Source organism: Geotrypetes seraphini, chromosome 8 (genome assembly GCF_902459505.1).
Source record: "Geotrypetes seraphini chromosome 8, aGeoSer1.1, whole genome shotgun sequence".
NCBI lineage: Eukaryota > Metazoa > Chordata > Amphibia > Gymnophiona > Dermophiidae > Geotrypetes > Geotrypetes seraphini.
Window position 1 is genome coordinate 126,497,685 of NC_047091.1, and position 26,370 is coordinate 126,524,054.

Sequence of the window (26,370 nt, forward strand, 5' to 3'; positions counted from 1 at the left end):
ATCCAGTCACCTTTATTGTACCACAAAACTTGACATATCGTGTTTCGGCCCCAACTGGGCCTGCCTCAGGAATCTGAAAAGTATTTACAACATTTTGTTCTTCACCAATCATCTGACAAAAATGGAACGCATATGTGCAGTCTTCTGAAATATAGCTCCACACATCTTTTGTGAACACCTTTCTCTCAAATGAGTAAAGTTGTTGTCTCTTGTTTCTCTGGGACTTTTTGGTCTGCCTCAGTATCATAGGTCTTACATTTTTAAGAATCTATCTACACTATAACTTTTTACTTCCCCAAATCAGTCAGATGTTTTGTCTAAAAATGGTATGTAGGGAAAGGGAGGAAAATAAAGAAGGTCCAGTTCCAAAAATCTTTAATGAGAAAATACTGTGACAATGTACAAAGGTCCACAGAAATAAAAAGACCCAAAACACCCAAGTGTCAACAACAATGCCTGTATTAAGAGTCACAAAATTCTAAAACATGGGAACTACTGGAGCAGTTAAGCCAAACTGCTGCACAATGGTCATTGGACTTTTTATTTCTGTACCATGGACCATTAAAGATGACCACAAAGCATTTTCTCATTAGAGACTTTTGAACTGGATTGCATTGTCTTATTTTCCTCACTTTCCTCACATTTTGTATGTGGGTATCATATCTTTTATTATATTGACTAATAAAAACAGGACCAAGCCAGTTCAACACCATGAAGGGTTGTAGAGCAGTAACAATAGAGAAACGGTAGCTGGAACAAGGCAGATCCAAGTTCACAGGGAAGCTGAATTTAGTATGCTATTTGTTACTATGTATGTATAACGTGACCATACGTCCCGTTTTTAATTACCTTGTCCTGAAGCACACCCGAAATGTCCCGTTTTCGGAGCCCAGGATTTCTTCCTGCTTCCCCAACGCAGCAACAGGCCAGGCGCTGCAGCAACTGTACTGCACAAGTGCCAGGCCTACAAGACTTCCTCACCCCACCCATCAATTCTGACATCGGAGAGGAAGTTCTGGGCCAGCAGGGGAAACAGGGTGCGTTGGGTGGCTTGGGGCAGGGAGAAAGAAAGAAAGAGAAATTAAAGAGGAAGCACAGTCAGAAGGAAGTGCAACCAGAGACTCATAAAATCACCAGACAACAAAGGAAGGAAAAATTATTTTATTTTAAATTTAGTGATCAAAATGTGTCAGTTTTGAGAATTTATATCTGGTCTATATTTTGTACTATATTTAATGGGATCCGAGGGAGGGGGTCTTGTCCCGTTCTGAGGAAAAAAAATAAATGGTCACATTATGTTTTTATTTTTTGGCACCAGCCATTGACCCCTGATGCAGGCATTCACTGAAACATGGGCCACATCGGGTCTTTTAATAAAGTCGATTCCCCGTGAACTTGGCCTCTACACTATTATTAATCTAATGAAAATTAACACATTTGAGTTTGTTTCCTGTTTTCATTAAAATCATCAGAAACTAACTGACAGAAAAGATTTGTAAGACAAGTTTCAAGAACAAATAGGTAGAAGGGAAATGAATACCTTCCTAAAAAACACCTAACAGAGCCTGCAGCTAGCATATTCTCCTAGTACAGAGAAATTTGATCTCTGAGCATGCCCAGTAGGTAGTCCCTGCGTGCTCAGCCTTCCCCTTCCTCTTTAGTCTTTAACAGCTACAGATTGTATGCATTTCTCCTCAGCATCGCCTCGTTCTTCATAATAAATTACTAGTTTTCAGTTACTTTGCACAATCGCCTGTAAATTTATTTTTAAAATGTTTATTGGTTCTCTGCAGCTCCAGCCTGAACCCTGTGGGCAGTTTTTATTTCAACTTAAATTTTCTTCTGAGCATGTGTGCTCCATAACTGGCGACTACTCCCATGATGCTTTCAACTCTCCCTCCCCAACTCTTCACAGTTATTTAGTCAATTTGATAGCCACAAAAACATTACAAGCTAATAGCTGCACAGCTGATTTTTCACTTATGCTATCTGAAACTGGGATCATCACCCTTCCATCTCTTCTGTCACCACAAACCTGCCCCTCCTCAGAAGCCATGGTCAGATGTTACTGTAAGTACACAGAGAATAAAACCAAGAGAAAAAAAAAAAGAAACTTTTCCCACAGATCAGGTCAGGAAGCCATCATGCTGACAATGGGAGAGGGGAACTGTCTTTTTAAGCTCAGCCAAAACTCCACCAAGCCTGCATCAGAGGAAAAACAGACAGTAAGCTTCTCTCGGAGAAATCTATTCCTTTTATGAATTGCTTAAAAAATTTTTCTGCTGACACCTGCTGAACAGATATAGAACAGATATAGCATTTTATCAAATACATAAACAAAATACTGTACTGTATATGCTATGGAGCTATTTCTTTTTATTACGTGTAACTTCATTTATGATACTTTGTATCTTTAGTATTTTTCTGTATATGATTATAGAGTCCTTTTACTAAAAGTGGCCTTGGCGTGCCACTTGCAGCTTTGGGAAAGCTGTGAATAATGGCCAACTTTCCCATTTTCCTAATTAATTGCCACATGCTAATCTTCTCTGTTTTGCTTGACACATGCTTATCTTGCCATTGGCGCATGGCCATTAAACAGTTAGTGTGAGCCCTTACCAACATCTATTTTATAGGCGGTAAAAGCTCATGTACTAAAGTTGTGCTAATTAATTAGTGCATGGCAATGCCTCATGCACTGATTAGCACTGTGATGCCTACTTCCACTCCCAAATACACTCCCTTAGAGAAAATTATGATAGATTATGTTAGTGTGTGGTGTACGCATACAGGTAAGAAACTTTACTGCAAGACAGCACTGCACGCCCCACAGAAGCCCTTTTAATGTGCAGAACTCATGTGCAAGTACTTACCATAATTTAGTAAAAGGGCCCTTATATTACTTGGTAAATTGTATAAATATAAAATACTACAAAAAAAACCAAAACACTGTCCATCTTCAATTGTGTTGGCATCTTTGCTAGATATTCATGCCTGTTCATCACTTTCACAATGTTGATGTTTTCCCCAGGCTTCTCCCTTTCCTTTTCCTGGCAAAGCTTCAGCTCTTGCTCATTGGCCTTGAAGGCCCACACCTTCCACAAGATGCATTCATTTGAAAAAGATCAATTACAATTTTTTCTAGTAAAATTTCTGGGATTTCTGCCCTTGTCCACTGTCAGTTTGAAAGTGGCCCCCAGAATATTAGGTGGTAGGGGTTAAGTGAAAGGCGTACTGACAAAAGAGGCCTCTAGGCTGACATCCACCACTTCCAGGGAATCCTAGAAAAGTAGGAAAATTAATATTAACTTTAGATACAAAAAATAAAAGCCCCCCCCCCCCAATCATATGTGTTCAGTGCCTTACAGGTTTAACTTGTATCCATGTGCAATGGTGACTTGATGTCATCATACTTTCACTGTGCCTAAGAGATGTGTATAGATGACTAATAACTTGTAGCTGTGACCCAGAGAGGCATCTCAGCTAGGTCAAAAGTATGGTGTTCACTAAATTTGCAAGTCTTCTTGGAGTCTTAGGGAATATGCAAGTGATGTCAAAGACATTCCTGTGGTTATCATAGTTCCAGCAGTCAGGGACAGTCCGGTTGCATGTCAAGATGCTATCATGAGTTGAAAGACACTTCGGATGAGAGTATAAAAATGCATCTGCCAGAGGCACACTCAGCACTGGTATCCTGAACTGATTCTGATCTCACCAAAAAGGATAACACTATGAGCTAACTTCCTGCTTGAAAAGAGGTTAGAGCTGTTGCCTCATCACCCTGAGATTGTGAGTTTGATCCCAGCACTGCTCCCTGAAACCCTAGGCAAGTCACTTAACCTTCCATTGCCCCAGGTGCCATAGGTAGATTGTGAGCTTGCTGGGACAGATAGGAAAAATATTCAAGAGTACCCGATTACTATTCAATATATTGTATCCACAGTGGGTGAATCTCTTCATGAAAAGGCACTTAATAAAGCCCAATAAATAATAATAGCATGTGACCTTGATGGCATTCTAAAAGCCTTTGAACACTTTTTTTCTGTATAGGATACCTGTTCTCAGCAACCGCCTACGTGGCTTTTGAGAATTGCACACGGGTGTCCTATACAGAATTGAGTCTGTCCTAATGGACAGATGCCCAACCCTGCCTAAGCACCTGATTTCTCTAACCGACATCCATGTCACAGGTGCTGTTTAGAGAATTGCGTTGCCACTGAGCTGATTGCAGCAAGGGAATCTCCCTGCCACAATCAACTGAGAGGCAGGGAACCTTATCGCAAGGCAGCCAGCAGGAGGGATTCCCACTCCCTCCCATCACCACCCCCGACAGGAGGGATATACAATCCCTCTAGCCACAAACCCCCAAAACAATCCCCAGGAGGAAGGATGCCAACTCCCTCCTGACACCCCCGCCCCCAACATCCCCAGCAGGAGCGATGCCCACTCCCTCCTTCTGGCAACCCATGACCCCCCCCCTCCCCCCAGTACCTTTATCAGCAAGGCTGGCTGGAGGGATACTTACTTCCTCTGGCCAGCAGGCCTGCCTCTTCAGAATGGTAGGCCTTTCTACTACATTCTGGGATGCATCAGAGAGGGGTCTAAGGCCCCGCCCATAGGAAGGGCTTTAGGCACCTGGACCAACTGGAATCTTAGGCCTCCTTCACACTGCATTCTGGGATGCACTGAGAGTGGCCTAAGACTCAGATTGGCCAGATACTTAAAGCCACTCCCATGGGAGGGGGGTTAGGTCCTTCTACGATGCATCCCAGGATAAAGCATCTGGGTGTGGTTTGGGGGGACTGCCAGCAGGAGAGAGTGGGCATACCTCCTGCCGGCTGACTATTTGAAATGCAGGCCAGCATTTTGCTGGTCTACATTTCAGACGCCTATTGCAGCCCTAGGGAGATGCCTAGCGCCACTTAAGCTCGCCTAAAGCCACTTCTGGGTGAAACCACGCCCAGCCTTGGACGAGCTTAAGTGTCGCTAGGCGCCTCCCTGCACCCACGACAGACGCCTACAGTGTAGATCAGTGGTTCCCAACTCTGTCCTGGAGGACCACCAGCCAGTCAGGTTTTCAGGATCGCCCCAAAGAATATGCATGAAATAGATTTGCATGTAATGAAAATGATAGGAGTGCAGATCTGCCCCATGCATATTCATTAGGGCTATCCCAAAAACCCAACTGGTTAGTGGTCTTCTAAGACAGGGTTGGGGACCACTGGTGTAGATGGCCTGCCTTGCGTTTTGTTTTTTGTTTTTTTAGAAAACTTGCATCCCAATTGGCTGGTTAGACAGTGGTAGGACGTCTACCGCTGCCTGCAATTGGGATGCTGTTTATAGAATTTGGCTCTTTGGGTTTTAGGTAACTAAACTGTTATAACAGGAAGTGTGCATTGGTTTAAGCAGGTTAGAAATCTTTTAATTAATTCAATCCACATATTCTTCATTACATCTATATGTATTAGAAGCTTTTTATTCTGTGATATTTTTGTTTCATAGTTGCTTTTGTAAGTAATGCCTATATATTTTTGTATTCATATCGTGTAGTCTTTGCAGCCTGTCAGTAAATAAGAGAGGTTTTGAATTCAAGGCCAGCTAATACATGATGTGCTTGTTTCTAGAGTTCTAAGGCCATTATTTACCCATCTGTATCTAGTAGGGAGTCAACATGATTACTGATATTACCCTCATAGGGTTGTGCTTGTTAACTAGAAAATGAAGACAGAGAAATACAGAATATCTATGCCTGTATCACCATATAGACCCTGTGTTGGATAGGTCAGGAGCACTCCTCAACCAAGTTCAAGTTTATTGAGAATTTGCTAACCCACCCATTGTACAAAGGCAGCTGGGTGGCTTACAATCTAAACATACAAAATGAATAAGAGAAAGGGGGGGGGGCAAAAACTACAATTTAGGATAGAATAGCATGACACATAAGATAGGAGGCGATGTGTCTCCCAGTCTACCTCGATCAACTGCATTCAGCTTTCAACATTCAATTTAAAAAGGTATCATTTTTAAATCTATATATTACCTTTTAACATTCAAAAGTCTGGAAATATAAACTGTCTTAGGCAATACCTGGAGGCATCCAAGTCCCTTCCCTTGTGACAAGAGGCTGTCTTGAGGTTGAGGTGCCTCTGGACAACTGAAAAGTGATTATGTAAGACTGACTCCTGAATCTGGTAGAAATTTAGATTTCTTTTTTTTTTTTTTTTTTTTAATTCTTTATTTAATAATTTTAATACAATAATCTCAGTGAAATGCACAATTAGCATGAAATATAATTCATAAACTTAGTAAACTAACAAGATTACTACATCTTATTAATATTACAATTAAAATAATCCTGTCCCCTTTCTTACCCACCCACCCCCCCCCTCCCAGGAGACCTGGTTCCAAAACCCTAGGGGTAGGAGAGTTCTTCATAAGGCTTCTTTTTCCAGCTCAATATAAGTCTTCCATATGTCATTAAATTTTGCCCATTGATTAGTTAAAAGGGCTGAAAGTCTAGAAATCTAGATTTCAACTGTGGAGCCCTCTGTGGTCAACTGCAATGCTGGATGCGTTCATTAACTAAGATTTCAGGTTTCAGAGGGAAAAACTCAGGAGTGTAAATCCCTTTCTTCCCCCTAACTACTATCATCATTGCCACATTATACTATCCCTCTCTACCATTTGGAGAAGTTGCCTTCAGGAAAATGGCAAATATAAAATCTATCTTATTTCTTGTGAAAGTAAACTAACTGTGTGCTGCAGAAATGTTTAAAGAGCCTCTCTTTCAAGTCTGCCTTGACAGAATTGAGTAGGCTGTCTGACTGCCGGGAGCAGCCCCCTAATTTGGCCACCAGGGATAAGATTTCCTTATTACACTGTTTTTTTAGTTCAGGATCAGTAGTGCACAGCAAGCGAAAAGCTTTCAAGATCTTCAGATCTTGACCCAGAGATCCCAATCTGGTTCTGGCTGAAAGGCAGCAACATGATAAAGCTACTAAGTAGTAGATTTAAAACAAATCAAAGAAAAATATTTCTTCATCCAATATGTAATTTAAATTCGGGAATTTGTTGCCAGAGAATGTGGTGAAAGCAGCTTAGTAGGGATTTTAAAAGGTTTGGATAATTTCCTAAAAGAAAAGTCCATAAGCCATTACACTTCTCACTCCGTATTCGCGGTTTCAGCATTCACAGTTTCGATTATTCACGGTTTTTAGCTTGCTGGCTCCTTCCCCCAAAATTACATCAGCTTGCATAGAGAAATCGCTGATTCCAAGCACTTTCTTCACCGTGTTTTGCCTCTCTTTCAGAAACAGGCCAGGTTTCACCATATTCACAATGGTTTTTGATAGAAACAGCGAATAACATATGAAAAAGTTATTTGCGGTTTTTCTGTATTTGCGGTTCTGTTAATCCCCTATCACAGCGAATACAGAGGGAGAAGTGTATTAAGATGGACTTGGGGAAATACACAGCTTATTCCTAAAATAAGCAGCAAAAAAACAGGGATCTTTCCAGGTACTTTTTTCCTGGGTTGACCACTGTTGGAAACAGGCTTCATGAACCTTTGGTCTATCCCAGTATTGCAACTCTTTATGTTCTTATTATAAAATTCTGATATTTGTTTTCCATTCTTTTCCTTATAATTCCTAAGATTCTATTTGCTTTCTTAGCCCGTACACCAAGTTGAGGGTTTCAATGTTTCCTTAACAATGACAGCTAGATCCTTCTCCTAGGTGGTGACATCTAATGTGGAACCCTGCATCATGTAGCTATAGTTCATGTTCCTATTTCTCACATGCATCACTTTGCACTTACATTAAACATCACCTGCCATTTTGATGCTCAATCTCCCTCTTGCAATTTTTCATAGTCCTCTTGTGATTTACCAACTTTGTGTTATCAGCAAATAAAGATTATGTTCTCACCTCAATTATCTTCTTTCTTGCACATGTGTCTAGTAGTCTTGCACACTGGAGACCACATTACCGTAAAGATGTACTGAGAGTTGAGTCGGTTCAGCGAATGGCCACCAGGATGGTCTCCGGGCTCAAGGATCTCCCGTACATAGAAAGGCTGAACAAATTGCAACTATACTCTCTCGAAGAACGTAGGGAGAGGGGAGACATGATTGAGACATTTAAGTATATCACTGGTTGTATTGAGGTGGAAGAGAATATGTTCTCTCTTAGGGGACCCTTGACCACAAGAGGGCATCCGCTAAAAATCAGGGGCGGGAAGTTTCATGGCGAAACCAGGAAGTATTTCTTCACCGAAAGAGTGGTTGACAATTGGAATGAGCTTCCAGTGCAGGTGATCGAGGCCAGCAGCGTGTCAGATTTTAAAAACAGATGGGATGCCCAGGTCGGATCTCTAGGAGGGTAGAGATAAGGGGATGGGTCATCAGAGCACGATATCTCAAAGGATAGCTAGGAGGGAGGGTCAATAGAGTGGGCAGACTTGATGGGCCTTGGCCTTTTTCTGCCTTCACTTTTCTATGTTTCTAGGGTTATACCCCTGAACCTGCAAGTTGATTGCAGAAGGATGTCACACCTCTTTCAACTCTGCCTCCTTCCGTGGGCTTGCCCATGCCCCTTCAGTTTGTACCAAAGCAGTCAAGAACTACTATAATAGAAAACATGAAGGAGGAGGGGTTTGAGGAATCTCCCCAACAACACACTTCTGTTCTGCTCTGTAAGAACTGTAACCTACAAAGTTAATAAAACCCAAGACAAATTGCAACCAGCACTAACATTTACAGAGCTCGTAGTCACTTACATACCCTGTAACCAGGCATAAAAAGTTGGGGGTTTTAAAGCATACTTTAGATGACTGGCAGAATTTCTCCAGTCCTATACTTACACTCTGACTGAGGCAGAAAGCAGGCAAATCTAGCTGATGGGGGAGGGGGGAATGAGACTTCAGGACTACTAGACACATTTACAAAAAAGAAAATTACTTGAGGTAAGAACTAATCTTTCTTTATAGTGCAATGTATCTAGTAGTCCTGTACGCTAGGGACGTACAAAAGCAATCGCCTAAATCTAGGTCAGGACAACTGAGCCTGATTTCAACATGGAGGACCCAAAAGCAGCGTCCTTCCTGGCTGCCATGTCCACTCTATAAAACTTGGTAAAAGTATGAAGCGTGGACCATGTAGCTGCCTTGCAGGTCTCCTTAGGAGAAACTGTCCAAGCTTCCATCCATGAAGCCACACTTCTGGTGGAATGTGCTCTAAAAGAGATTGATGACTCTTTACCATAGCCAGTATATGCTGACGAAATCACCAGTTTAATCCATTTAGATATAGAAACCTGATGCTGTCTTACCTCACTTGGCCTGGTGGTGAGCACAAAGAGGTGATCTGAGAGCTGAAAGATATTGGTCACCTCCAGATAACGAAGAACTCTACAGAAGTCCAATAGTTTCAATTCTTTGTCCCCCTTGGGATGAAACGCAGACAATCGGACTTATTGATTGATGTGGGAGGCCGAAACCACCTTTGGAAAAAAAGGACGGGACTATGCACAAAGAAATCCCTACTTCTGTAATTTTAAGGATCAGCTCCCTGCATGACAGTGCCTGTAATTCCGAGGCCTGCCTCGCTGAAGCATCGCCACTAAGAACACGTATCTTGACTGTAAGGTCCAGTAAGAAAGCCTTGCTGAGCTCTTGAACGACCAGATTAAGATTCACTGGAGAATGCAACTGAAGAGCCCCCTTTAAGAACCTTGTCACTCTTAGAACAAATAAAAATAATTCCTCAGAGGGGATAATACATAACAGGGACTACTTGCTAGTCTTGCTCATTTTTCTCTGTCCTCCTTTTATTGATTTCCTTTACTGTAAATATAAATGGTGATACTTTCCTTTCGTATTTGGAATTCCTTTTCCAGTTTAAAGTTTATCTATTTGTAAACCACTTCGATTTGCATGCTAATAAAGGCAGCATATCAAATACAAATAAATTACAACTACTCAAGAATAAAATGATTAGGGGCTGTATTCACCCAAGGAAAAAAATACATAAAATACATGTTTCAGGTTTTTTGAACTTCATCATTGTGGTCAGTTACTTGAGGCTAAGACATTATGCATTTTACTATTTAATAAAACTAGGCAAAATTTCCATTTCAGGGACTGTCTAGTTCACATAACACATCACCCAGTAGACAAGAAGAGAGTAACACCCTTTACAGATTCAGATATCTTTACTGTTTTTGCTGTAAAATTACTTTCCACGTGTATTGAAGCGCTAAAAACAAAATCAACTTGCCTTTATAAAAACATAGAGTGCACGTTATGTGCTTAATTGCCTTTGTACAACAGGTTTCCACAAGAATCCTAAGAACATAAGAATGCTGCTGGGTCAGACCAGTGGTCCATCATACCCAGCAGTCTGCTCACGCGGCGGCTCTCTGGTCAAAGACCAGCACTCTAACCGAGACTAGCCCTAACAGTGCATGTTCTTGTTCAGCAGGAACTTGTCTAACTTTGTCTTGAATCCTTGGAGGGTGTTTTCCCCTATAACAGCCTCTGGAAGAGCGTTCCAGCTTTCTACCACTCTCTGGGTGAAGAAGAACTTCCTTACGTTTGTACAGAATCTATCCCTTTTCGACTTTAGAGAGTGCCCTCTCGTTCTTCCTACCTTGGAGAGGATGAACAACCTGTCCTTATCTACTAAGTCTATCCCCGTCAGTACCTTGAATGTTTCGATCATGTCCCCTCTCAATCTCCTCTGTTCAAGGGAGAAGAGGCCCAGTTTCTCTAATCTTTCGCTGCACGGCAGCTCCTCCAACCCCTTAACCATCTTAGTCGCTCTTCTCTGGACCCTTTCGAGTAGTATCATATCCTTCTTCATGTACGGCGACCAGTACTGGATGCAGTACTCCAGGTGAGAGCGAACCATAGCCCGGTACAGTGGCATGATAACCTTCTCTGATCAGTTCGTGATCCCCTTCTTTATCATTCCTAGAATTCTGTTTGCCCATTTTGCTGCTGCCGCACATTGCATGGACGGCTTCATCGACTTGTCGATCAGAACTCCCAAGTCCCTTTCCTGGGAGGTCTCTCCAAGTATCGCCCTGGACATCCTGTATTCGTGCATGAGATTTTTGTTACTGACATGCATCACTTTACAGTTATCCACGTTGAACCTTATCTGCCATGTCGATACCCATTCTTCGAGCCTGATTATGTCACGTTGCAGATCTTCGCAATCCCCCTGCGTCTTCACTACTCTGAAAAACTTTGTATCGTCCACAAATTTAATCACCTCGCTCGTCGTACCTATGTCCAGATCGTTTATAAAGATGTTAAAGAGCACTGGTCCAAGCACTGAACCCTGCGGCACCCCACTGGTGATGCTCTTCCAGTCCGAGTATTGTCCATTTACCCCCACTCTCTGTTTCCTATGCTCCAGCCAGTTTTTAATTCACGTGAGTATTTCACACTCGATTCCATGGCTCGCAATTTTCCGAAGTAGTCGTTCATGTGGAACCTTGTCGAACACCTTCTGAAAATCCAGATATACAATGTCGACTGGATCGCCCTTGTCTATCTGTCTACTCCCTCAAAGAAGTGCAGCAAGTTCGTCAAACACGATCTGCTTTTACTAAAACCGTGCTGACTGGTCCTCATCACCCCGTGTCCGTCAAGGTGATCAATGATGCTGTCCTTTATCAGTGACTCTACCATCTTTCCAGGAACCGAGGTCAGACTCACAGGTCTGTAGTTTCCCAGATCTCCCCTCGAACCTTTCTTGAAGATCGACGTAACATTCGCCACCTTCCAGTCTTCCGGAATCTTTCCTGATTTGACTGACAGATAGGCTATTAGTTGAAGCAGTTCAGCTATGGTCCCTTTCAGTTCCTTGATGACCCTCGGATGGATGCCATCCGGTCCCGGGGATTTATTGATCCTGAGCACATAAATGCTCTCATACATAGTTTATAGATTGCTTGAATCAGGTGCAACATCTCCACCCATATGCAGACCTCAGAAATATGTACAGATACGGTAGGCCTCTTAAAAGTACACCTGCTCTTGTTGTGGATGCATATATAGTACATATTACAGGCACACAATTTTATACAGTCATTTCTATATGTAGACCATGCTTCGGGTTCAGAGAATATAAAATTATATTCAAAGTGGTTAAAAGGGAAAATTCTTTTTTCAAAATCTCAACATAGAAAGGCCTTGCATGTATAGATTCAAAGACAATTAAGTGTAGGGAAGTAGAGTGCATCGGCAAGTGCCGCCGTCCTTGATCTGTTCTGGTGCAATTTGTAGTAGTTTAGGACAGAAGACGCTTTCCAGGCTCGGGAGCCGGGAGGCCCTTTACTGGACACGCGCAAAGCCTAACCCGAACCGCACGGACGGGACCCCTCTCCTTAGAGATTTCCAAGGCAGCCCCACACCGTCACCAAGGGCGGTAAGAGGCGAACCAGAGGCCGCGGTCTCTCCCCAACCAACCTTACCCGCCAGCATCTCTTTCTGGCTCTGACTCCGCCGCCCCGATCCAGCGGATCCGAGTTCCCCCTCCCCCATCAGGTATCTTCTTCCTCGTTCACAAAAACCCCGCCCGGTCCTACCTTCACATTTGTCTTTGAGGCCGGCAGCGGCAATCAGGCCGGAAAAAGGAAGTCGCGTCAGGAGGGGTGCGGGATGGGGGCGGAGGGAACGCTCCCGACCGGAGGGACTGGGCTGCTGTTGCTGCCGGCGACTTCAAAGACCACTTTGGAAGGTGGGACGGCGGGCGGGGAGGAGAAGGGAGACGTTGGGTCGGGGAGAAATGACGGACCACGGTCCCGGGTCTGAGGGGTATTTGGCGTGGGACTTGGTGTTTCTATTACAATCGTCACTCCTACTGACTTACCTGACCATTGCATCATAACCCCCCCCTCACTACCACAATTTACCCTCATTACCTTCACTGTCACAGACCTCACGCAGTCTCATCGATATCAGCTCAGACTGATGAGCTTTTTTTTCTTCTTGTAATTACTGTGTTTTGGAGTTAACTTTTAACTTTGCTTTTTACATTAAAAGGGAACATTGAACAATTAAATTTGAATATAAAAATAGCAATTGTTTATACCTGTGCATTATTTGCCTTATGAAAACATCACCCAAACTGGTGTACTGTATTACGTAACATTAAGCAAACATGGACATGACGTAAGGAACTGCTTACTTATAGGAGGAGTCCAGTTAGTATAAATTCCAGTGTGTAAATGATCATAAAATTTATTTTATTTATATACCGGAGATTGGGCACTGAGCACTTATACACAAGCAAACATATATTTAAAACCAATTTAAAGTGAATTTTATGAATAATTGAATTTAAAACCAGTGAACTTCATATTTCATGAAGTAAGGAAGCCAGGTTCAAACCCCACTGCTACTACTTGTGACCTTGGGCAAGTCACTTAACCCTCCCTTGCATCATATATAAAATGAGAGTGATAGGGCTTCCAGGAACAGGGAAAAAAATCTCTTGTACTTATCTCAAGATATAGTGGCACTGGAAAAAAGTTCAAAGAAGGGTGACCAAGATGATAAAGGGGATGGAACTCATCTCGTATGAGGCAAGACTAAAGAAGTTAGGGCTCTTCAGATTGGTAAAGAGATGGCAGAGGGGAGATATGATTGAAGTCTACAAAATCCTGAGTGATGTAGAACGGGTACAAGGGAATCAATTTTTTACTGCCCCAAGATTTACAAAGAATAGGGGACACTCGATGAAGTTACAGAGTTATACTTTTAAAACCAATAGGAGGAAATATTTTTTCACTCCGAGAATAGTTAAGCTCTGGAATGCATTGCCAGAAGAAGTGGTAGAGCGGTTAATGTAGCTAGTTTTAAAAAGGTTTGGACAAATTCTTGAAGGAAAAGTCCATAAATTGCTATTGAGACAGACTTGGGAGAAGCCACTGCTTGCCTTGGATTGGTGGCATGGAATGCTGCTACTATCTGAGTTTTTGCCAGGAACTTGTGACTTGGATTGACCTCCATTTATACAGGTTACCGGGCAAGATGGACCATTGGTCTGACCCAGTAAAGCTATTTTTATGTTATTGAATGTGAAAATGACCCATTGTACATAGAAACATGATGGCAGATAAAGGCCAAATGGCCCATCTAGTCTGCCCATCCAAAGTAACTATTATCTCTTCCTCTCTCTGAGATACCATGTTCCTGTCCTATGCCTTCTTGAATTCAGACACAGTCTCTGTCTCCACTACTTCCTTCAGGAGACTGTTCCACACATCTACCATCCTCTCAGTAAAAAAGTACCGGTATTTCCTTAGATTATTCCTGAGCCTATCACTTCTCAACATACTGACCTTACAACTAGATACCCTTGACATGAGAGTACCCCCTCCCCCCCACACACACACCATATAAAGACAGCACCTGCAGTGCAGAACATGCATAAACCAAAATCAAGTGACAAAGCATATAACCCATGCTGCATACTATCCCATATGCTAGCAACTCAGTACAAAGAAAGCAAGATCTATATAAGGTGTAAGATTACATGTATTATCCTACACCCATGAAATACTTCGAATAATTAAGTACTTACCCAGATTATATATGTCAGAAAAATATTAGTGATGCCATCTAGTATGTCACAACTATTTGTAATGAAGCTTTGGATCTTCTATGTAAATAAATAGATAGTTTTTGGTGGGACTTGAGAACTTCTTTTAGGGGTCCTTTTACTAAAGTTTAGCACATTCTAACGGACATTTTTATACCTATGGGCTTCTTAGCATTTAGCATGCTCTAAGCTTTAATAAAAGGGCCCCTTAATCAGATGCCATGATTTTATAAAATGTGATACTACTGAATCATTTATTTCATTTGGGAATAGTCATAGAATTTCCTGGATTTTCCTATTTGAACTCAAATCATTCCAGACACTTGTGACTACAGTCAAAAATGTGTGTGTGTGTGTGTGGGGGGGGGGGGGTTCAGTTCTTAATGAGTGTTGTACACATCACATGCAGAGCTGTTATTTAGAATGTGAAACTGAGTAATAAAATTTCTTTGCTTGGTCCTTGTACAGAAGGATGATTTCCTTGAAACTTGATCTCGCAGGGTGTATGAGATGATGGATCAACCATCAACACCACCAAGGAATCAGTTCTGTCCTTGATGCTGAGCTTTTTACCCCGGAAAGTCTTTCTGAGCCATCAAGATGAAGATTGTAGTTGCTAAAGTGTTGTGCTTGCTGGGTGTGTTTTCCCTCATGATGCTTGGATCATTGCTACCTGTTAAAATAATGCAGACAGATTCTGGGAAAGCACTTCACTCCCGGAAGATCCTCACTCTCTGCAATTCCTTCTCAGGAGGAGTGCTTCTAGCTACATGTTTCAATGCCTTGCTTCCTACAGTGCGAGAAAAGGTAAACATGTTTTCCCATTTTTTTTTCTTTTAGTTCTGTTAATGTGAGGTGTAGAATTCTGCCTAGATTTGTATTTATTTATTTATACCTCGCCTTTCCCAAGGCGGGTCACAAAAGAATACATACATAAACTCAATCTCTCCTTTTTTTATAAAACGTTTCTTTTCCTTCTTTATTCAGACAATGATTCAAAACAGCTTAATCACAGGTTGCATACCGAAAATGGAAAGAAGCAATCATCCGTCCAATAATAAAAAATCCTAAAGACTCAATTGCAATTGAGTCAAATTACCGACCCATTGCCAATCTACCCTTTATCACTAAATTAATAGAAAAGGTTGTTTTCAATCATTTAAGCAACTTTGTAGAAAAACACATGCATTACATTCCAATCAGACAGGCTTCAGATCTAATCAACAGAACTTACCATGATAGGTCTTACAACCAATATCCAATACCACCTAGACCACCATAAATCTGTCCTCTTGATCTCACTTGATCTATCTGCAGCTTTTGATACCATTGACCATCATTTACTCATCAAGAGACTGTCTTCCATTGGCATTTCTGACCAAGTGCTAAACTGGTTTAAATCATATTTTCAAGATAGGTCAGCCAAAGTTATTTTCAACAATTCATCATCAAACAACTATACAAATTCTTATGGCATCCCTCAAGCTCAATCTTGTCCCCTCTTTTATTTAATCTTTTCTTGTCACCACTCCTCACTTTAAGTCAATCCATTGGATTTTCTGCTTTTGCCTATGCAGATGACATCCAGCTTTTGTATCCACTAAATATAGCCGATTCTAATGAAATAATAAATATAAACAATAAGTTAAAACAAATAAGTCAATGGCATAAAGACAATATGTTGGCCCTGAACGCAACCAAATCTTCAATAATGTTTTTTCCATGGAAAAAGGATCTTACCTTCTTATCAGAAATACTCTTAGACAATTTCCCATTACAAAAAGTAACAATGACAAAAATACTAGGAGTATTATTAGACCAAGAACTTTCTTTTCATGATCAGATTAGTTCTGTAGTTAAAAACTGTTTCTATAGGGCTGTTCCGATCCAAGATGGCCGCGGATGCAAGCCGCTGAAGCAGGTCGCCGAACAGACGCTACTGTTAAAGATTCTGAGCTCTTTTGAGCTGTTTTGTTTAGTTTTTCTTTCCCTCAAAATGCCGAAAAGAAGGGGAAAGAGCTCTGGTGGGGCCTCCCAGCGCTCCGGAACACCTACCTCCGGCAACATAGAAGCGCTGTTTCGGCGATTCCAGGGCACCATGATGACGTCGGGACTGCAGTTAGAGACACCCCGTGGGAACGGAACGGAGGTGTCTCACCGAAGTCTTGAGACCACTCTGAGCCCCGACGTAAGACCTCCTCCTCTGCACCCCCGTGCAACCAGCTCCCCAGGGGTTGAGAGCTCACCGGAAGTCGGGATGAGCTCTCCCCTAGAGGCTGCGCGGAGCTGTGTTGAGGGAGCCGATTCAGGCACACAGGTTCTGCAGGAGAGCCTGAATATGGTTGGGAGTGCTGTAACAGCTGAAACTGGACCTACTCAAGCAGAGGGAAGTGGAGGAGAGCGGTCGAATGGTGAGCACAAACTTTTGAATACTCATTTACAAATTCCTACCATAGTTAAGCCCCAAGAAGTTACCTTAGATGCCTTGTGGGACCTGGTGGCAAATATGGCGAAAACAATTAATGTCCAACAAGTGCAAGTGGAGGGGAAAATGAAAGACCAAGAAAAAGAAATTTCCTTAATAAAACAAGATATTGCTGACTCAAATACATCTTTGGACAGTATCAAAAATGAATTAAAATCCTCCAAACAGCTTCAAGAGACTTTAATTAAGGACAATGTAAACTTAAGAAGGAAGATTGAAACATTTGAAAATTTTTCAAGAGTCAACAATATCAGACTGATCAATTTTCCACGAATTACAACAATTACTCCGCGAGAGATGTTAAAACGATACCTGACGGAAATATTAGAAGTTCCTGAGGGTTTATTACCTCCATTTACACAGGTGTACTACCTTCCCAGGAAAAATCAAATTCAGCAACAGGAAGATAGCCATGGACCAATAGATGTATCGGCATTACTGGAATTATCAGAAAAAGAAATGGCTACTCCTGCAACATTAGTGGCAACTTTAGCTTTAACAATGGATAAGAATTGGATTTTGAGACTTTTCTTTAAAAATAAAGCAAAAGAATTTATGGGACTCAAAATACAAATGTTCCCAGATTTAGCCAGGGACACACAACGGCGAAGAAAAGAGTTTCTTATGTCAAAACCGGGAATTATAGCTCTTGGAGCAACTTTTTTCCTGCGATATCCATGTAAATGCGTTATACAATATAATTCCCAAAAATATGTTTTCTTTGAGCCTTACCAATTGACAACTTTCCTTTCTCTTTCTCGGCTAGAGAGGGAAAAGAATGGAGGTGTATAGAATATTTAAGATGTCCTTACCAGCTGACTTGCATTGTTTTCTTTAATAATATTTCTTTGCTTTTCTCCGTTTATAAATTACATTTTGGATCTTTTGTGGACTTGAGCTGATTTAAGTTAATTGGTATCCCCGAATTTATAATGTTGTGGTTTTTATTTTCTTGACTTAAAGCTTTCTGTACAAGTAAATCTTGATTTGTATTTTGAAAATTGAATAAATAAATAATTAAAAAAAAAAAAAACTGTTTCTATAAGCTACGTCTCATTAGATCTTTATCCAAAGTTTTAAAACCAAAAGCTCTTAATATTCTAATTCATTCTTTGGTTATTTCCATACTGGATTACTGCAATATATTATATCATGGCATAACTCAGAAAGAAATAAGGCTACAAATTATACAAAATACAGCAATAAAAATTATTACCAACTCCAAAAAATATGATCATGTCATACCTCTTTTACGAAAAGCACACTGGTTACCAATTTCACATAGAATAATCTATAAAATTGCATTGATAACCTTCAAAATTTAACAAACCAGCACACTAAAATTTCTGCATCGTTTTTTGATACCATACTCTCCAGCCAGGACTCTAAGATCAACGGAACAGCATTTGCTGACTATCCCTTCTTTAAAAATAATAGGTACTAGAAGAGCTACAATTTTTTCAGTCATAGCACCCCAGCTTTGGAGCAATTTCCCAATCTATTTACGTGGAGAAACCTCATTAGAGAAATTTAAAAGCACATTAAAATGCTACCTGTACAAAGACGCATTTGAGTCATAGATAGGATAATTCTTCTATCATTAATCCCAGGCTCAAATACCTAATTTTAACTAGACCTTATGTATAGGTCACAACCTACCCCATTCTCTTTTTAGGCTTAGCCATATTTGTAAAACATTTTTTCATTACCCTCCTGATGTTATTTTTTCCTTAAATGTATCTTTACTTTCCTTAAAATTGTAGTTCACCCCTCTTCCCTCATGTATCGCTAATTATTTGTGTACATACATTGTATGTTTACTTGTACAAATTGTTTTATTTTGTGTCCCAATTTTTTTATTGTCATACGCATTGAAGTATTTGATATTGCTTGTATAACAAACTTTTAATAAACTTGAAAACTTGAATCATATACAGTACAACAAATCAAACATGAATATACAAAACAGTGATAATGTAAAGCCTCCTAAAATTACAAAGAGACTACCAGCGCCTCGCACCAAAAAACTATAAATCAAGTCCCATAGATTTATATAACTCTCAATCATTTTAGACTCTGTCAACAACAAATCATTAGTAAAGTATGCAGGCTTGCTTCATTATTATCGGCTGTGAAACTTGGAACATTTTGAAAGGATATAGAAGAAAGAAAGTGCTTGATTGTGATATGAAGTGTTGCCAAAGACACTGTAGTGTCCTGTACCAGATAAAAAGATATCTGTTATAATAAAACCCTTAGTGCACATGCGCAGTTGAAACTCCGTGCGTCCGTGTCTCCATGCTGCCGCATACACAGTAGGAGCCTGTGGCGGTTTCTCCATTGGCCTCCGTCCTCATGCGCATAAGCGGCAATGGCTTCTCCCCTCCCACATCCCAGCCAGCCTGCGCCTCGACAAATGGCAAATGTTCCGGCCTCTAGGGGGTCAAGGCACTGCTGCCAGGCGCACATACAGGATGGAGCCGGAGGTAAAAGGGAGGAGAGTTGCAGTCTGACACCTTGCCTGAGAGAGGCAGAAAGTCAGACAGACAGCGGGCAGGGAGAGAGACAGACAGAAAAACAGATGAACAGAAAGGGGGCCAAGGAGTGAGACAGAAAGAAAGAAAGACAGACACACAGAAAGACAGGAAGGCATGGAGAGAGACAGAAAGACAGACAGACAGCGAGCAGTGAGAGAGACGGAAAGAAAGAAAGCAAGACAGACAAAAAGAAATAAAGACACAAAAAGACAGGAGGGCATGAAGAGAGAAAGAAAGACAGACAGACAGCGGGCAGGGAGAGAGACAAAGACAGAAAGAAGGACAGACACACAGAAAGACAGGAGGGCAGGGAGAGAGAAAAAAAGACAGCGGGTAGGGAGAGAGACAAAGAAAGATAGAAGGACAGACACACAGAAAAACAGGAGAGCATGGAGAGAGACAGAAAGAAAGACAGACAGACTGGCTGGGAAAGAGACAGAAAGAAAGACATACACAGAAAGACAGGGGGGCATGGAGAGAGAAAGAAAGACAGCGGGCAGGGAGAGACAGAAAGAAAGACAGACAGCTAGCTGGGAGAGAGAGACAGAAAGAAAGACAGGCAGACAGCGGGCAGGGAGAGAGACAGACAGACACACAGAAAGACGGGGGCAGGGAGAGAGAGAAAGAAAGACAGCGGGCAGGGAGAGAGACAAAGAAAAAGACAGGGCAGGGAGAGACAGACAAAGGAAGAAAGACAGCAGGGAGGGAGAGAGACAGACAAAGAAAGACAGACAGACACACAGAAAGACTGGGGTCATGGAGAGAAACAGAAAGAAAGACAGCGGGCAGGGAGAGACAGAAAGAAAGACGGACCGAAAGGGGCCAAGGAGAGAGACAAAGAAAGACAGACACACAGAAAGACAGGGGGCCAGGGAGAGAGAAAGAAAGAAAGAAATGCCTCAGCGCCCCATTGCGCTAAAAGTCTATACATCTATTCTAGCACCTGTTAAATCTAATGGGCTTAAACACTAGTACAGTAATAATCTAATCTAATCTAATCATACACATGTATTGTGCCTTTTCAATTCCAATAACCTTTTCATTGTGTGAAAAGATAAAATACAATAACATTCAAACTAACATATAACTGTCTGGTTCTCAAAGTTGGATGGAAACTGACACCTAGGATACATTTCAGAAGAGCCATCTAGCTGCTAACATAGCTATCTAGGATACTGTTTGGTCTGCTAGTTTGTGGTTGGAAATAGGCTTAAATCTAGAGATGGCCTTTTAACTTTGCAGGCTAGCACTAAAAAATTAGAAACGACCAGCTATGTTGTTGTCTTAACCAGAATATCTGTCTTCTTGAAAACAATTCACTGGGTGGCTAGCTATAATTTGCCACTAGAGGGATATTTGACCCCTGGAATTTAGCCAGCTAACTTTCTAACTTCCTGGTATATTTCTTTGAAAATTGACCCCAGTAGTAACAAGTAAGATAACAACCATACATCAACTTAATTTGACAAAATATTTCCCCTATTGTTATCATTAAATGCTGAGTTTCTCTGGACAAGCAAGATATATTATTCACACATTGATGATGTCATCCCAAATGGCACCAAGAATGATCCACTCTTTTAGAACCCATAAGTTTCTAGAACATACCTCTTGGCATGTGTGAGTACTGCTGTTTGACTGTTATTCCTTTCCCAATCTACTTTATTTGTCCAGCAAAGCAGGAATGTTTCTGCTCTCTTATTGTTTTAATATTTATTTATTTTATTATTATTATTCTTCAATCAAACATATATTCACAAGAGATCATAGTTAACTTATTAACTCCAAGTACAACACGACCACAGTAGTCCTTAACAACAGATTCCCTACCCGCCATCCCAGTCCCACCCCCTACCTTGCCCCTACCTGGGTTACAAATTTAACAAATAACTCTTGAGGTATACAGTTACAAATTAAAGTCTAAGGGCAGGATGCACAAAGCTCCGACACCATGCTAAAAAATACATGCTATTTGTGCGGAGTATTGCTGGTAAAAGGGGGGAGGAACTGTGCCTGGTGCTTGCTCAGAAGAGCAATCGCTATCACAGCTCCTCCTGCCTGCCCGAACTGCCAAAAAATAGCAGCCCCTGCTCTCCCTTCCTGCCGGTTGAGAGATCTTGAGTCAATCGGAGCCTTAGGTCTCTCCCAGTGCATTCTAAGATGTACCAGGAAGGGTCAGGGCTGCCATTTTGAAGAGGCAGGCCTGAGGCAGGAGGAAATGGGCATCCCTCCTGATGAACCTTTCTCCAAAAAGGTACGGGGTGTTGGGGGTGGGAGGAGTGGGAGGAGAGTGGGAGGGAGGATTGGTCCCTTGAGCTGGGGTGCTGGGCCCGGGGCCTTGAGGGAGGCCAGCCTGGCCCAGCCCACTACGCTAGCAGAGATTTCTATGGGGGGAGGCTACCCCTGCCAGCTTTGTAGCTCCAGCTGATTGGGGCTTCCCTGCTGGTGGAGTCCCAATCAGCTGGCGCTCCGGAGCCAGAAGGGGTAAGCTGGCAGCCAGCACTCTCTCCTCTGCTGATGGGGGGAATATCGGGAACCTCTCCCAATTGGGAGGCTCAGTGGGAGGGGAGAGGGGGGTCCCTGTTTTTATTTCTTTTTATTTTATTTCAATGGGCGCAGCTTTATGCAGTTGTGACCATTGAACTCATGGCCCAAGTACAGCTACTGGCAGCTCCAGTAGTTAACAATTGCCAGTAGTTAACAATTGTAAACAGAGAGGGCATTACTTATTGTGCATCACCTATGGAGAGCTCATTAGAATACTAATGAGTTCCTTCCGATGCATATGCATAGGGTTCTTGGTTGCTGCTACGAGGATCAGTAGCAACTACGGAGAACCCTTTTGAACATCGGGAGGAAGGCCTGCTTTAATGAGTCTTACTAGCATGGAAACCTTTTGTGCTTCAGGGCCTAAGTCTGTTGAAATATTTTCCAAGTTCTAGGAGCTGAGCATGGGTACGGGGACGCCAGCGCACTCATTAAGCAGCAGTTGCCAATTAAACTGATAGCCTTCGCTCAAGGTGTGTAAAATAAAAAATATATGGAAATGACACATGACACAAGTTCTATATCAAAATTATTATTATTGCTTTTATTTTTCCATCATGGGACTTAAAAAATTAATTGTGTCATCGGAAGCTCCTTACAGTGGCAAAATGCTGGCTTTCTGACAAAGAGCTCCACCCGATACTTCGAAGCTCCCCAATATATACCTTCAGTCCAGTTTGACATCATTGGCTGTCAGCCAATCCACTAATAGAGGTTGTCCTGAAATTTGGATAAAGAACTTTTCTTTAACATGGAATAAAAGTTCTAGAAATCATATTTTTTTTTTACATTCATTTCTGAATATACATTAACATTTTATTACATATCCAATATTCTTTTTGTCCTTTTCAAAAAGGTATATTAAGAGAACCTGCATTTGTTAAAAAGTGCTGAGAAATTCTCGGCTCTCCCTGTCAGCATAGTAAAGGAGAAGGAGGGGTATTTCCCCCTTGCTCAAACTGTTAGTGTTAAATTTCACTGATATACTTTCCTCAGTGTGGGCTTCATGTGTCCCCCTTCCCTTCCTATGCTGGAGACTGCTACAGGTCTCTGATTCTAACTTAACTATTTCCAGATATTGCTTTAGGATTTTTCCTTATTGTTCCTTATATAAACCATTTCACTTTAAATACTAATTCTTTCATATATATCTTTCATATATCCATTCATTCGTCCGTTCGGTCGGGGCCCCTTTCATTCACATCCATACCATGTATTTCATTCATATTTAAGGCAAGAAAATTTTATCTATTATGCCCAGTATACCCAGCTCAAGCCCATCTGGTATCAATTAGACCATGAGGGAAGCTCAAGGCGGGCAAAAACCTGAATAAAGACTAGGGACATAGGCTGAACACAAAATGGAGTAAAGCCAAGCAGAAGACACAGAAAAACAAAGAACAAAATGGAGTCACTACCTCAAGATAGAGTTCATGTATATCCTGATTTCCTCTATGATCTAGCTTAATAGCAAAGTACATAAAAAGAATATTATTATGCTTTTCCTTAATATTAATCTGTAGTGTGTTTTTCTGGCCTTGGCTACATCCATATTCAGATTTTTATTCACCAACTTTTTGTACGCTTCTATTAGGCGTGGCCTTAACTAACACATATGCTTGTATCTAACTAGAGTTACCCAGAATCATACGAAAAGCAGACATTTTTGTAGAAAAACTCCACAAGATACTGCACCACTCATGTCCTGACGTCCATTCCATTACCGTCCCATAGACATTGCCCCCTACTGGCCACGAGCCACTATTCCTCAGAGCGCATTCCTTAATGTCCATCTCTTCATTCACATTAGAGAATAAATACTACTATTAATCATTTCTATAGCACTACCAGATGCATGCAGAGCTGCACAGAGTCACAAAAAAGAAGGAAACAATCCCTGCTCGAAAGAGCTTACAATCTAAACAGCCAAGACAGACAAACAGGATGGCATGGATACAATTAAGGGGAACGGTTAATCAGCTGGCTTGGTTGGAGGGCAGAGGAATAGGGTTAAGGATTGAAGGCTATAATCAAAAAGGTGGGTTTTCAGTCTGCTTTTAAACACGGGAAGGGGATTGATGGACAAACTCAGGTAACAGGGGGCAGCTGGATGAAAGGAATGAATAAATCTAATTTTTCCACTCGGTCACAGTGGAAGGACATGATTGCCTCCAATATTTCAATATACATTTTTAACCATTACCGACAATTTCAATATTCAATGATTAATGGTGCTCCTAGTTCCCAGTGCCACAAAATTTGAAAATAGAAGGATATCCACATGTAGAGGTATTCTCCTACCAAGTACCTGATGAAGATAGTTCAAAATATTTTTCCAAAAGTCTTTAAAACATATGCAATAGGGTTGCCTGCAGAAGAAGTTATTTTTGACAGAAAAACACACAGTGGAGCCATATATAATCTCAACAAAAACTTATAATTGATGATCTAGAGATTTTGGTAAGATTTTTCATTCAAATACAGATAGCTTCTCCAAATACCAAAGCGCCTCCCTCCATCGCTCCATTCCAAGCAAGCGCCACCTGATCAAAGTCCTGTGGCAGTATAAGATTAGTCAGACTAATTTGGTAGAAGGATAAACTAGCTTTAGTCTTTCAAGCCAATGTGAATGTTTCAACAACCAAGTCCAATGCATCTTCAATTTAATGTCTTCTCTCTTTCTTATCTGATTTAAAAAAAAAAAAAGGAAAAACCATGCAGAGTATGGCTTATGGAATTTTTCCAACCTCTGCATATGTGCACGCACATACTGAGTGTAGAAGTGCAGCTCCAGTGCTGAAGGAACTTAGGGAAGTTCTGATAGCTCAGCTGACTGACTTTTTCAATGAGTCTCTAGAGTCGGGAGTGGTACTGGAAGAATGGAGAGGGGCGGATATGGTCCCTCTCCACAAAAGTGGAAGTAAGGAAGAAATAAGGAATTACAGGCCAGTAAGTCTGACTTCTGTGGTAAACAAATTAATGGAAATACTTTTAAAACAGAGAATGGTCAAGTTTCTGGAATCCTGTGGATTACAGGACCGGAGGCAACATGTATTCACTAGAGATAGGTCTTGTCAGACAAATCTGATCAATTTCTTTGACTGGGTGACCAGAGAATTGGATAGAGGATGTGCGCTAGATGTGTTGTATTTAGGGCTGGGTCAAGAAATGGTTGAGTGAAAGGTGACAGAGGGTAGTGATCAATGGAGGTCGCTCTGAGGATGTTACTAGTGGTGTGCCTCAAGGTTCTGTTCCTGGGCCTGTTCTTTTTAACATTTTTATAAACGATATTGCTGAAGGGTTGTCGGGTAAGATCTATCTCTATGCAGATGATACCAAAATTTGCAATAGAGTAGACACGCTGGATGGTGTGAATTAACATGAAGAAAGACCTGGCAAAGCATGAAGAATGGTCTGAAATTTGGCAGCTAAAATTTAATGCTAAGAAATGCAAGGTCGTGCATTTGGGCTGCAAAAACCCAAGGAAATGGTACAGTTTAGGGGGTGAAGATCTTATCTGCATGACAGAAGAGCGGGACTTGGGTGTGATTGTATGTGATGATCTTAAGGTGGCCAAACAGGTTGAAAAGGTGACAGCGAAAGCTAGAAGGATGCTAGGTTGCATAGGGAGAGGTATGGAGAGTATGAAAAAGGAAGTATTGATGCCTCTGTATAAGACTTTGGTGAGACCTTATTTAGATATTGTGTATAATTCTGGAGGCTGCACCTTCAAAAAGATATAAAAAGGATGGAGTCAGTCCAGAGGAATGGTTAAATGGTATGTGGTCTTTGTCATAAGGCGTATGGGGACAGTCTTAAAGATCTCAATCTGTATATTTTGGAGGAAAGGCGGGAGAGGGGAGATATGATAGAGATGTTTAAATACCTACATAATGTAAGCTGTCCAGTGCACCTCCAACTTACAGCCAGTGGCGCTCGGCAATGATTGTACAAGCCTCTTTGGAACGCAGACAATTTGTGGATCTTGAATCTGGTGCAGGAGAACGCTTCCATATGATTTGGGAGCCTTTTTGGAGAGACCTTACACCACTTGTGAGAAGTCGTCTCTTGAATGCGTGATTCATTTTCTGTTTACTTGTATTTTGTGCCTCTCTTGGGTTGTGTTGGTAGGGGAGGTTTAGGGGAGAAGAGTGGGGGGTGGAGGTGGGGTAGGGGATTTGTTTCTG

The 26,370-nt window shown here is 41.5% G+C and overlaps 1 protein-coding gene and 1 long non-coding RNA gene across 3 annotated transcripts in view; one reads left to right on the forward strand and one right to left on the reverse strand.

Annotated features, from left to right (window-relative positions):
• On the reverse strand, positions 1–12,631 carry LOC117365617. Its single transcript, XR_004540427.1, has 3 exons — positions 12,597–12,631; positions 2,874–3,281; positions 1–2,202 (listed from the first exon to the last, which is right to left on the reverse strand). It is a non-coding gene; the product is annotated as an uncharacterized LOC117365617 (long non-coding RNA).
• SLC39A3 (solute carrier family 39 member 3) overlaps positions 12,334–26,370 on the forward strand; it is a 21,837-nt gene continuing 7,800 nt past the window's right edge. The window contains exons 1-2 of one of the 2 annotated variants that reach the window (XM_033956175.1): positions 12,334–12,555; positions 15,083–15,421. In XM_033956175.1, the coding sequence (XP_033812066.1) occupies positions 15,215–15,421 (207 nt within the window). In that variant the 5' untranslated portion in view covers positions 12,334–12,555; positions 15,083–15,214. Of the gene's footprint in view, positions 12,556–12,614; positions 12,749–15,082; positions 15,422–26,370 lie in introns of those variants that run through there. The other variant, XM_033956174.1, reaches the window with a different exon arrangement.